The sequence below is a fragment of the Cynara cardunculus genome (assembly GCF_001531365.2).
Source record: "Cynara cardunculus var. scolymus isolate 2C chromosome LG 12, CcrdV1, whole genome shotgun sequence".
Lineage (NCBI taxonomy): Eukaryota > Viridiplantae > Streptophyta > Magnoliopsida > Asterales > Asteraceae > Cynara > Cynara cardunculus.
In genome coordinates this window covers 485523-499664 of record NC_037539.1, presented here as the reverse complement: position 1 = coordinate 499664, position 14142 = coordinate 485523, and the positions used below count along the sequence as shown (strand labels likewise).

The window sequence follows — 14142 nt, the reverse complement described above, 5'->3', positions numbered from 1 at the left end:
AAATTAAGTGGACACTTAAGCAAAACCATAATCAGATCATTTGATATATTAAGAGGATCACTATAATATTTTTTGGATTGAATGTTGAAATCAATAAAATATTTTTATATACTTGCTTCTTTCGCTTTATTAAGAGGATCACCCTAGGTTATTTTCCTGGCTCCGCCCCCGGTCCTAACCATCAAAGTTGGCCATTCTTTTTATGTTGTATTTGGCTAGCTAGGTTAGAAGAAAAGATTTCACATAATTCTCAAATTAAAATTTTATTTGGAAAGTCGAAGCCTCTACTGAACAGTTGCATAACAACGATTCAAGGGCAAAAAGATCCAACCGCTACTTTATTAGTCTCGTCTGCAGTCGAAGTTGTGCAACATTTTGTCAGAATCTGGGGGCCATCACCTGCTTGGACCAACCTTCTTTCCTGCAGGGTAAGACCCAAAAATGAACGAGTTTCGAGGATGATGCATTTGTATAGCATATCAAAAAAAGTTTTACACCCACAAAATGGAACAAATTTTGGCACTAACTTTCATTTTAAGTTGATAATTTCAAAACACTAAACTCGGTTTGTTAAATAATTGATTCCACCTACCCTTGTTAGATTATGATACAAGTTTTTGTATTAAAAAGTATTGGGTTACAATTTTAGGCTATAGTAGTAGTTGTTACCCTTGCAACCAGAGGTTTTGAACATCTAATTATGAGGGGTAGTACACTTTCAACAAGGGAAGTAGATGTTATTGTTGACCCACTACACAAGTAAAACCCACCTGAAAACTATCCTCTCGTATGTTGTCATCATAACCCATCATGAAAGCATACAAGTTCTTGTTTTTTGGTCGCCAATATGATGACATTATAGCTTATACTCGAAAACAAAGGGGGCATAATTTGGGAAAAGTGACTGAAATTCCGATATTTCCAGATTAAAAAATATATGTCCGCAAAGTTGTGTAAGGATTCACATTTGCTTAAAGAATTTGCATAAGTATCCCCATTTGCGTAAAGATATTTTTTTCTTTTTTTTGTTAATCTGAAAATAGACTGTTATGTGAACTCTGACTAAAATAAGAATTTGGTTCCAAAGATGTCTAAAAAAATGAATTTGGTAGGAAAGATTGGTTATTTTGGTCAATTTCCCCATAATTCGAGTCCTGGACTTACATTTCAAAACTCAATTGCAATGAATTTATGTTTCCTTTTATTTTTATTTTTTGGACAATGGCAATTAGATTATACTCTATCAGCAGGCATTGCAAACAGAGCAGTGATTATGATAAGACAATACCAAGTATTACCATCATACATCAAACGAATCAAAATACTAATCAAGCACTTAGTTCCATGACTAAAATAGTTAACTGTGACTGGCAGAAATTGATTAAAGCAAACAAATTTACCCACTAAAGGGAAATTTGGCTTCCAAAAATGTATCATATTTTCCTAGTTTTGTTTCCTCATGTTCTGTTTGACTCCCTCCAAATTGGGTTTCCTCATCTCAGACTTGTTTCAGCCTGACATAATTTTATACATATGACAATTATGCTAGTAAAAAACAACAGTCTCTGTGGTTTCGTACAAAGAGTAAACAGCCATAGCGATGGATAAATATGCTAGGGAAAAGAAAGAACAAGCTCTTTAATAAAGGCATAGTTATCACTTCTTTTGATCCATTTATGTTCTTATAATATGTTGGTAAGGCATATAAGTTGAAATCAAATGCATAATCAAGTAGATGCAAAATTAACAATGAGGATATTTTGAATCATCATGGCTAAGAGATATTTATCGAGCTCGGTTGATAGCAACCCCTGAATTCAAATAAAACAAAATTCAAGATAGGAACTCACAATTTATTTGGAGGTTGAGCCAACCTGGTGCTCTCGCAGGAGATCATCATAGGGGTCCCTACGACCTCGGACATGGCTAATCTGAGCATCCCAGAAAATCTGAGAATTGTGGCGGTCAAATGTCCAGAACCCGTAAGGACGAATAGGGTAGCTCCACATCTCTTTTGTCTTCTCACAATGTTCCCTTAGATCATACATATGGTCTCTGAATTTGCGATCTCTTTCAACTGGATCCTCCATCAACCTCAGAATTAAGTTCTCGGCAAACTCCAAGATAAATGCCATTTTTATCTCCTTCAGAGACGACCCGAACAAAACATATGAAACAAATTTTCACGTATCAATTTAGCATAAAGCCTTCAATACATAATCAGAGAAAGCACCAAACAGGCACGCACAAAGTACGAACTCATTGAAACCTAAAACTTATAAAACAAAATTCGAACAACAAGTGAAATCGTAGGTTCCACGAATTAATTCAGCAGGTTCAATATATAAATCGTAAGAAAACAGGCCAACAGCTTTCAGAAAAAAATTATTCATGAAACAGATGGACTGACGATGAAATACGTTAAAATCCTAACACAAATGACGATGTTAGGATTGAATATACGACCTTAGCATACCTTGAAATGTGGTATTATGAGTAATAACATAAACGTACATGAACTATGAATTTTACAACACACCAGCCGCTAATCTATCAGTTAACGTTGAACTTATCGTCGTTGCATGCGACATTGATTTCGATTTTCAGCAATTCAAACGAAACAGGGTAGAAACTGAGTGATGGAGAATTGCAATCGAACCCTTAATTGATGATAATCCAAACAAAAAACGCAAAATGTGAGTCTACAACTCAAATAAAACAACAGGCGTCGAACCGAAGATTAAAACCCTAAGTTTTCCATTTCAATTCTGTAAAACTACGATAGCATAGTCAAACAGCACAATTCTAAGAGCACATATTCATAACATCAATTCGATAAAACAAACAATCACGAATTCAATTACAGAAGCTTGAGCATTACGATGTAACAATAGATCTCAACAAACGAAACCAAAGATCTAACGGAAACAAGCAAAAATTGAATAAAAATGGAGCTTCGTAAGAATCATAAATTAATCAAAATATCATTACCTTGATCGAAACGATCTATGAATAAGAAGTAGGAGATTTTTCTAGTCAATTTGTTCGTCTCAGCATGTGATCGTTTATATATTGAAGTCCATTAGCGTTAAAATCATATTTGGGTCAAGTTTATATGGAATCGTGGATTGAATCCATGGGCTTTCTATTTTTGTTTTCACATTAATTTTTTTTCAAAAAAACATGATATAACGGATAAATTTAATTTAAAAGGTTATTCAATGCTATAACGGGTAAATTTTAAAAAATATGATGTACTAATAAAAATTAGGGCAAATTGCATGAAAAAGTAACGTAATTTAACTTGATTCCTATTTTGGGTAACATACTTTCAAAACTTCTATTTTGGTACTTAAGATGTAAAGTTTTAAACATTTAAGTACCTGAGTAACTGATTGAAGTATTAACCGATTATCATGCTGATGTGGCGAGTGATGTGGTATCTAACTCGGTATTATTTACTGACGTGGTTAGTGACGTGGATTTTTTTAAATATAAAATTAGTCTTTTTTTTTATCTAATTTTAGTCTTCAGTGGTTATCCGGGTACTTAAATGTTTAAAACTTTACATCTTAGGTACCAAAATGGAAGTTTTGAAAGTACGTTACCCAAAATAGGAATCAAGTTAAAGTACGTTACTTTTTCATGCAATTTGCCCTAAAAATTATTATAAAAATACAATGTTATAATAAGAAAATTTGTAAAAGTAGGTTATTGTTTCGCGCATTTTATCCTAAAAATAATAAGTAAACTACAAATTTGGTCCATACGTTTTATCAAAAATAACATTTTTCTGTCTTTATAGTTTCGAAATTACAAGATGACCATTGTGATTTGCAAAAACGTTCGAATTTGTTCTTTATCTCTAACGGTCATTATAAAATTCTGCTAAATGAGGGTTATTTTCGTTCATTTATTGTTAATTTTTTGCTTTTTTACCCAATCAAAAATCATAGGGACCAAACTCATAAAATCTATTTGATTAGGTAAAACACAAAAAAAAAATCGATAAAAATATGAAAATGTCTCTCATTTAATCGAAAATTTTTATTAGAGGTGATCATTTGCAGTTCTAGGCTGGTTCAGGTTGGGTCTAACTTGTTTTTTTTTTTGTCCAATGGACCTAACATTTTAAACTCAATCCCTTTTCTTCAGGGGGCTTGACAACTTGTCATTGTCTGCCCCATAAATAGGTCGGACTTACCCATGGGCTAATGGGCCTAAAAAGTGTAACTCTTATAATCTATAAACTTGATCATTAGCAATTAACTAACAAATGTGGAACCAAAAAATAAAGGAAAACATCGTTGCAGTTAAAATTTTAAACAACTAAAGTGACGCATGGATCTCAAGAAGTGGAGAAAAAAAATGAAAAACAAAATTCAGAGTTGAACCTCTTAATTAGATCATTAAGAAGTAAAAAAACAACCAAATAATCACCATCCTATAACTTTAATAATTTAATTTTAAAATACACTAGTATAATTTTAAACAATTATAAAATATATAAACGGAGTGGACGGGCCTGTCCATATTTATTTTTACATTGTCCATGTTCGTCCGTTAATTTTAACAAACAAACCCGGGCTCATCCATTTTCTCCATAATGGTTGTCCAAGCCCGTATTTCTAACAGGCCGGATGGAGTCATCCCGCCCATGAACAACTCTACTTTTAATGCTAATGGACTAATCCAAGACGTTTTTAGAAAGATGAAAATGTATCCCATGTTTGTAACTTTGAAACTGTATAAATAAAGTGTTATTTTTAACAAACCTCGTCGACTAAATTTGAAGTTTACTCAAATAAAAATATATGAGAATTAAAAAATTAACATAAATTAGTTTTTTTTTTAAATTGAATGGAAAAAGATGTTAGAAACAAATGCAACAAAATTTTCCCAACTGATTGAAATTATATTCCATATTTTTTACAATCCTTACTTGAAATTATATTTCATTCATTATTAAAAGTTACGCCATATATACACGATATCCAAGACAGTTTTTGTTTCGTTTTGATGGTCATTTATCAAACGTCTACCAGTTAAATATTTACTGACAATGGTCAACACTTACTTTATCGGTTAACATTTTTGACCATTAAAGTGGGTTATTGGTAAGTGTCTCTTATCTGGTTAGAGTTTATTGAATAATAGTCTTTTTCCTCACTTACTAGATAAGATTCTCGAATCTTATTATGTTTACTGGTTTAAATTGATATTTAGTAAAAATGTCCAATAAAGATTTAGCAACCATCCATAAGTTTAATATTTTAAAAAAGGGTATTGGCAAGTGGAAAGAAGGCCAATTATATGGTCATAATTGCAAAACACCAAGGATGGTGTTATGAAATCAATTTAAATAATTATCTATTATAGAAAGAGAGACTTGAGTACACGTAAGATCTACCTGTTTTCGTGAGTCCATTTTTTTACACTTGAAACTTTACAGCAAAACGCTGTAAAGGTAACCTTCACAATGGTTTTGCTATGAAGGTTCGGCTTTTTTTTATTTTTACCTTTATAACGTTTTGCTGTGAAATTTCAAGTGTAAAAAAGTGATCTCACGAAAACAGACTAGTCTCACATGAACCCAACCCTATATATAATATTATATGTGTAAAAATATATTGATGGATAGGAATTCAAATAGTAAGCAAAAAAAAGGTTCATTAGAATGACTATTAAGATTGAGTTAAAGTCATTGGTTAAGAAGCCACAATCTTAGGTGCTAGAAAAGGGACAACTTGAGGGTAGAAATTCTAGTTTCCTAGTGCCTTCTAGGAAATCCAAATGCTTTGACTCTTCAAAGGGTCCCAACACAAAACAAACCTAATATTTTGTCCAATTTGAAAAAATAAACCATTGTTAAATATTTATGACTTCTTTATTTGGTTTTAGAGTAAATTACAAAAGGCATCCCTCTAGTTTGAGGAAACTAGTTTTTGCTTATGGCGTTAACAGGTGTAGGAGCTTCTGTTGAGTGGCGTCACCGTAGGCAGACGTATGAAGGACTTAGGGGTCCTATGCATTTGTTCAAACGGTTTTTGTAGATATAAATTTTGTGGGGTATAAAAAGTGCACATGTTAAATTTTGAGAGGTGATCTGGGATAGTTAGAAAATATTAGGGATATCAAGCAAAAAAAACTTAAAAGCTCCTCGAAATCAATCAAACCCCCTTGGCCCCAAAAAAAATTCATTGAAATAAACCAAAAAGGGGGAAAATCCATCGAAATCAATCAAAAAACCTTAAAAGTCCCTCGAAACAATGAATATCAGCTAAACACACACCAGGGTTACGCTTAAGATGTTGTATATAGTTTTGCTAAAAAGGTTGATTCCATTTGAAAAAGGTGTTTTATCCCCCCAAATCAGCACAATTGACTTTTCTCGGGATCAAACCACATTGATTTTTAACATAACCAAACCACGCTTTTTACGGGCTTTTGATTCACCTTCAAGGTGTATTGGCTCAGCAAAAATTCTAAGTCTGTCATTCAATGTCACATGCCCCTCACATGCATTTTTGTCATTAATGTTCCAACCAAGTACACTAATTACAAATATTGATCATTTGGAAGGAAAACAGAAGTATGTTAATCATTTAAAACACATAACTACTGAAATTACAACTAATAGAAGGTCATCTTCAATTCATGGGCATTCATAATGCAAAAGAAGTAATTTATCATGTACATTAAATTTAATTAATCTGGTATCGAAATCATTTATCAGACACGACACTTGTATCTGATGTGTTCTCTAGTCTATTGCTGTCGTTTGCTTTCACACAATACTGTAAACATGTAATAATTGAATTACAATCAACCGAAGAAGAATAGACATTATTTTTATAATGTTGATGCATTGTTTGCGACATGTACGACACACATTTAATGCCCAATTAAACGTTGACAAGAATTAGTTGAAATTATCTGATTTTTGGTGTGAAGTCACTATAAGATTCTAAACAAATCGCTACTTTCCCTTTCCATGGTCAATAACAAATGAAAAAAAAAACACAATAAAAAGGTAGCAAACGAAAGATTCTTAATATACCAAAACCGCATTCTTATTGTAAAGTGTAAAACCTATGGATCATGAATGCATTAAAGACGTGTAATTGAGTTTGTGTTGTACTTGAATAAGATGTGAAAGAAAGAATCATGACAGCGCAGTTACAACAGCTGATATTAACTAATACCCTTATCGTAATTTTGCTGACGATATCTATGGAAAAAAAGAAAAAGTAAACATACACCTCATTTGAGAAGCAACCTAGTTTCCTGATATACTTTTCGGACCCACATTTTAACGTGAAAAGAAAAGATTGAGTTTAATAAAGGAGACAGTATTTTATATACACAATTTATTATACATGGCATTTTCACAAGAATATTGTAAATTATTAACAGTTATTATATAATAGTCTTTCAAATAAGGGCAAATTGCATGAAAAAGTAACGTATTTTAACTTGATTTCTACTTTGGGTAACGTTCTTTCAGAACTTCTATTTTGGTACCTAAGATGTAAAGTTTTAAACATTTAAGTATCCGGTTAACCGGTTGATGTGGCGAGTGATGTGGTATCCAACTCAATATTACTTGTTGAAACATTAACCATATACCACATCACTCGTCAGATCAACACATAGTAGTCGGTTATCCGGGTACTTAAATGTTTAAACTTTACATCTTAGGTATCAAAATGAAAGTTTTGAAAGCACGTTACCCAAAATAGAAATCAAGTTAAAATACGTTACTTTTTCATTCAATTTGCCTTACAAACAAACACAAATTTTATAAAATATTGTTTTTGTATTTTTATTAAATTAGAATAATTAAATTTATAAAAATATCTACAACACAATGATATGTGTGGATATAAATGGATTGGAATTAGACCATCATAACATATGCATACTACATTTCTTTTGTGGATTCTAATTTCAATATTTCTTTATTTTTTTTATAAAAAAAATAATGATAAAAAGAAAAAGAAAAAGAAAAAAAGTGCAATCTTACCCACCAATAGAAGTCTATTTTGATGGTCATTTCAATACATCTCCATTTTCTTAAAAATATTCTCATAGTGGACTCCATTCAATATAAAGCAAAACTATTATATTCCAATAAAATCAATTAGATGCAAAGATTTCTTAAGTTTTAGTCCAATATCATCTCTATCTTTAAAAAACGTATATTGTCTTGGTTAGATTCAATACAATTAATCAAAGTTATAAAATTAGAATAAATTCACTTGATGACTTCAAATTACATGTAGTTTTTAAAGAGTCTTTGACCTAGCGATATCGTAATTTTTGTCTTCCTATGAGGTCAGGGGTTCAAACATCAGCAAAGGTGGCGGAGAGTGTGTGAATTTATTTGTTGCATTTTTCATGTATAAATATTATATACTTCAAAAAAAAGATCACATGTAGTTGTCCGAGAGATTTGGTGTATATAAACTAATATGGATATCCATAGTTATCAAAAAAGAGAGTTAAGACGTGTACATACAAATGCTTCTAATTAAAACAAACTATAGATGTACGTTTAGTGTATTTGAGAATAATATAACTTTTAGAGGTTGTTTAGTTCAGGCAAAGGAATGAAAATGAAAATGGATTTGCATTCCTTACACTTTAACTCGAATGAAAATTTAGGCTTCTGAAAAGCTATTATATAATATATAATCAAACAAATTTTTACTATTTAGTACCTTCTACCAAACATCCCTTTAATTCACATACAAATGCTTTTAATTGATTTTGATATGGCTATTTAATAATATAATTTTATTTCTCTTTTTAAAATGCTTCTTCTACCTTCGGTCCCCAAATAAATATTCATAATAAAAAAGCCTATATTTAAAAAAATGTATAATTATAAATTTTTAATTAATTAAAAACAATTTTACTTCGAAAATAAACATCTATTTTGATGAAATGAAAATATTGACACTTGTTTTAGACAAGATTGAGTAATTAATTTGAAAAAGGAAAAGGGAAAGGAAAAACAAGAATTTGGAGCTGTTCAAAATCATTTGTAATCCTGAGATTTGCGAGTGCACTAAGTGATAACGGGACGGAATCATAAATTCCGGCAGCCCTTTGCTTTGTCTACACTCCATTCCATAGACGTTACAGTCAAAATTAAGGTATATTTTTGACCTTTCCGGTCGTCGTTTCGTTTCATCTCTCAACCACCATAATATCATTTTCATTAACATTGCCGTTAAATCCACCATTGTCGACACCTGGTCTACACACCGCCTTGTGACGCAATTTCCAGTCGAGTGCTTGACACGCGCGTGAACAGTAGTTCACATCTCCACACACCGAACACCGTCTAAACTCATGCCTCCTCGTCTCCGGTCTACCACAACCGCCATGGGAGCATAACCTTAGCTCCGGACACGGAGGTTTATCGGAAAACCAATCGGAAAGAAACTGGTTCGCCGGATGAGGTGTCGGAGCCGGAACATTACATCCGAAATCACTAAGTAACGGGCACCCTGGGCCCATGAGGTGTGGGAGCGGGTTCCACGTCAGGTGTTTACCGGAAAGCAATGTCGCCGGAGTAGTTGAAAGAACGGTGGCGAGTTCACGGGCGTTTGCTTGGATCAACAAACGCCGGCCTTCGGCGATGTTTTTACTCACGCCGTAACCGTCTTGTAGACAATGTCCAAGTTCCCGGAGAGCGTCGATATGGCCGAGAAACGCCGCGCGGGCACATAGAGCAACTCCGGCACGGAGGTCCTTGTCGTTCTTCAGTCCGCCGCTGCCGTTAAACTGAATCACGGCGAGCGAGTATAAAGCCGGAGCGTGAGATCGAATCGCTGCCTTCGCCATGAATGATGCTCCGCCTCCTCGATTTTGCAAACAGTAGAAACGAATCTGTTTCAACAGAATTCCAGAAACATCTAATTAATACTTGAAACGAAAGTTTGAACGAATCTGTTTCAACAGAATTCCAGAAACATCTAATTAGTACTTGAAACAAAAGTTGAAATTTCGCTTTCTTATAGAAGAATTAAAACTCACCATGCCGAGTGTGTAAGAAGCTTCAGCATTGCCGGCATCAGAACATCGCTTAAGAAACCGGTGAGACGATTCCGACCACTTTTTAGCTTTAACGGCGAAACAATTAGATGAAGCCTTAGATAACACAAGAGAATGAAGTCCTAATCCGTTAAATCTCTTACATCTGTTCATCACAAATAGAATCACAATCAGTCACACAAAATTGATGCAAAAACATGAGTTTGTTTTTCCGAATTCCAAATCCTTACGTTGATAAAACGCTAATGAAATCAGCAGGACAACCGACGGTGGAGCCGAGCTTCGCAAGGATAGATAAAACGATGTCGTCAGGAAGCGTATCGAAGAAATCACAGTGACTTGAAGCATTTACCACCGGTGTTCCAGATGACGATTTGAGCCTTTTCCGGCTGAGTATCATCTGTGCTCCGGCCAAATTGCCATCTCTCCTTCTCTTCTCGTAACACATGGTATTGACTTCTGGATAGCAAATTCCCCGTCGAGTTCTCATTCCCCTCTTCCTTCCTCCTCTCTCTCTCTCTCTCTCTCTATAAACACACAAATGGATACGGATTTTATGTGGGACAGCAATTTATATGTAGAGGTCGTGATTTTCTTATATTTTCTTACATGAAAGAAAAATAGTCCTTATATACCAAATATAATAGGGAAAGTTGCATCAAAATGAACCAATTTTCATTTAATTTTTATTTTGGAGAATCAATTTTTAAAATCGTCATTTTAGGGAACCGACTTGCACCTTATTTTTATTTTGGGGAACCAACTTTCAAAATCGTCATTTTGGGGAACCAATTTGCACCTGATTCCTATTTTGGGGAACCAACTTACAAAATAATTATAAAAAAATAACTAAAATTCGTTTTTTTTCCAAAAAATAATGCAATAAAATCTATTTTTCGTTTCAAATCTCGTTTTTTTTTAATTCAGATATCAAATTGAACAGTTTTTAAAAAAATCTAAATTACCACAATAAAAATTGTTTTTATACTAATGCAAAAAAATCAATTTAATAGAAAAAATAATTTTTACTAATGCAAATTACCACATTCAAGATTTTTATATCTAACCAATTGCATTAATTAATTTTTTTCTATTAAATTGATTTTTTTGACATTAGTAAAAAAAATAATTTTTATTGTGGTAATTTGGATTTTTCCTAAAATGTTCAATTTAATATCTGAATTTAAAAAAACGAGATTTGAAATGAAAAATAGATTTTATTGCATTAATTTTTAGGAAAAAAACGAATTTTAGTTATTTTTCTATAATTATTTTGCAAGTTGGTTCCTCAAAAGAGGAATCAAGTGCAAGTTGGTTCCCTAAAATGACGATTTTGAAAGTTGGTTCCCCAAAATAAGAATCAAGTGCAAGTTGGTTCCCCAAAATGGGAATCAGATGCAAATTGGTTCTCCAAAATGACGATTTTGAAAGTTGGTTCCCTTAAATAGAAATTAGGTAAAGTTGTTTCCATTTTAATGCAATTTTTCCAATATAATAATATGTATATACTATACGAAAGAAATACCGTAAAAAAATAAAAGATTGAGTAACGATCTATTAATTATTCATTTATGTGGTGTATATATATATATTTATATATAAATAATTCTTTCAATAAATACATGTCTATAATATATATTTTAAAAGGGTACTCACCAAATGAAGCAAGATATATGTCGATTTTAATGTTTTTCATTTTATTTTTTTGGTTTCTGTTGATGTTATGATACGAATTAATATGGTTTTGATCAAGTAATAATGTTTGTCTTAATAAAAATATAAATTTGAGATATCATAAAAAAATTTAAAAAAGTTTTCATTTTCTTTTTGTAATTTTTATAATTCAATTTTTTATTATAATATAATTTATGTTCAATATAAATAATTCTTTCAATAAATACATGTCTATAAAAATTTATGTTCAATTTTTTGAGATATAATTTGGTTTAATAAAATATTTTTTATGAATATAATAATTAAGTATTCTGTCAAAACTCAATAATTATCTTAATTATTTTAGATATATTTAAAATGAGAATTTTATCATTTATCTGATTATATTTATGGAGCTTAATAAGTTGTACGTATGCACAATTTACTTGTAATCTTAATTTTTAAGTAATATGTATCAATAAGCAGTACTTCATATATAAAAAAGATTGGTTTTTAAGAGTTTGTCAAATGTTTTATAATATAGTATAGACTTATTAAATCAAGATACATCTTTAATTGTATATGGGGGCTCATTCAAAAGAAAAGTGATTAGTTTGTTGTAACCGTGAGATCCAATGTGAATCACTCGTTTGAGATATTTAAGGATATTTCTTACATAAGGTAAAATGGTAATATAGTAATTCTGTTTTTGATAACTAATCAAAATTTTTAATTAAAATTTTTAAATAATTAATGTAATTAAAAAATAATTACCTAGTATATCAATTACCTAATAAGATATATTGTATCTTAAAAACGTTTGTGAATCAAAGTGTATCATAGTGATAACGTTCACAATGTTTCACGTGTATCACAGTGTATTTTCTTTGTTTTAATAAATGTATCATAATGTGTATTTTCGTTATTTTATTGTTTTACAAATGGTATCACATTGTGAATCTTGTATGTATATTTGGGTATCACAATGTGTATCTTGCGTTTACATAAGGTTCGTCGAATAAGATTCGTCGGAAAGAGAAAAAAAAAAAGAGATGAGAGAAGATATTTATAAAATATGTAAAATGTTCTTAATTAATATTTTAAGTTAAAATTATCAAAATTATTAATTTCCTAAGTTAACTTTGATTTGTGGTTAAATTAGATCTCACAGTTACCACAAACAAATTAGTTCTCATTTGATTAGGCTCCTATATGAATATACATGTGTGTATAGGAGCTCATTTAAAGAAGAACTGAATAGTTTGTGGTAACCGTGAGATATAATCTTAACCACAAATCAATAGATAAATTAGAAAATTTATATTTTGGTAATTTTGAATTAAAATTTTAATATAAGGACATTTTAGGTATTTTTCTCTCCTCTCTCCTCTCTTCTCTTCTCTCTCCGTCCTCCGTTCTCCATCATCTGGCCACCGTTCTCTGATGATAACACAATGATATTACAATACATCTTATATGTGATATATATAGTTTTTACTTTATATATATACATATACGAGAGGACTAGTTTTCGAGTAATGACTTTGGGGAGAGTTTGTTGTATACCAACTAGAAAGTCGGCATTTAATTAGTGATTTGATCATTTTGTTACTTCTTTTTTATTTTATTGGTATTTTAGTTTTTAATTTTTACTATTTAATCCAATTTAAATTGTTTATTATAATTAATTCATCGAGTAATATTAAAAGACATGTGTATATAGAGAGTTGGATTTAACCAAAAACACTCGTCAAATAATATAAGGAAAATCACCAAAACGACCAGAATGTACCTGATGTATTAACGGAATAATCATTTTTTACGAAAATTGTCAAAATAACCATATGGATCGCCCCCGAAGGACATGGTTTGACCATGGGGGGCGATCCTCTTAATTGACCAAAAAGTACGAAAAATACAAAAAAATAATATAAAATTAATTTATGGAGTCCATATATATCTACTTTAGGAAACCAAACACTAGTTGCCTCGATATATGAGATCGCCCCCACCTCACCGGATCTTCCCCCGAAATAGCGGTCAAACTATATACATCAGATATAATATCTGATTTTTGTCCCCCAAATCAACAAATAATTTTTTTTGTGTCCACAATAATTATAGAATTTCAACATTTAGTGTGGTAAAAATATATTTTTTATAAGAAAATATAACAAAATTCGTTGGTTAATTTTTGCGTTTTTAAAAAAGTGGTAAAAATTAGAAATCTTCACGTACAATCATATTATTTTAAGGGTTGTCGCAGTAGATTGTGTTTACGAGTTGTGAAAGTAAAAGTGTTTTATTTTATAAAGTAAAACCATGACATTTTGTCCGAAAACGGTAAAAAAATCAGTTTAAATCGTCATCTATTTATTAAAAACACCAATTAATCTATGTACACTAAAAGACAAAATAGTAGTA

General features: G+C 31.3%; 1 protein-coding gene and 1 long non-coding RNA gene across 2 annotated transcripts; both read right to left on the bottom strand.

The window, feature by feature from the left end:
- Window positions 1-247: 247 nt before the first annotated feature.
- Window positions 248-3061, bottom strand: LOC112523567. Its single transcript, XR_003070283.1, has 3 exons — window positions 2992-3061; window positions 1851-2144; window positions 248-421 (listed from the first exon to the last, which is right to left on the bottom strand). It is a non-coding gene; the product is annotated as an uncharacterized LOC112523567 (long non-coding RNA).
- Window positions 3062-9049: 5988 nt separating this feature from the next.
- On the bottom strand, window positions 9050-10555 carry LOC112523437 (F-box protein At1g67340-like). Its single transcript, XM_025133033.1, has 3 exons — window positions 10296-10555; window positions 10048-10210; window positions 9050-9900 (listed from the first exon to the last, which is right to left on the bottom strand). The coding sequence occupies exons 1-3, from the start codon at window positions 10553-10555 to the stop codon at window positions 9196-9198; spliced, it is 1128 nt and encodes a 375-aa protein (XP_024988801.1). The 3' UTR covers window positions 9050-9195.
- Window positions 10556-14142: the final 3587 nt, after the last annotated feature.

Bases quoted from the DNA above. Each gene is read 5' to 3' on its own strand.
- LOC112523437 (XM_025133033.1), bottom strand. From the start codon at position 10,555: ATGAGAACTCGACGGGGAATTTGCTATCCAGAAGTCAATACCATGTGT. The intron at 10,211-10,295 runs GTAAGGATTTGG...TGTGATGAACAG, and splicing joins TTCATTAGCGTTTTATCAAC to ATGTAAGAGATTTAACGGAT. The intron at 9,901-10,047 runs GTGAGTTTTAAT...CTGTTGAAACAG, and splicing joins CTTCTTACACACTCGGCATG to ATTCGTTTCTACTGTTTGCA.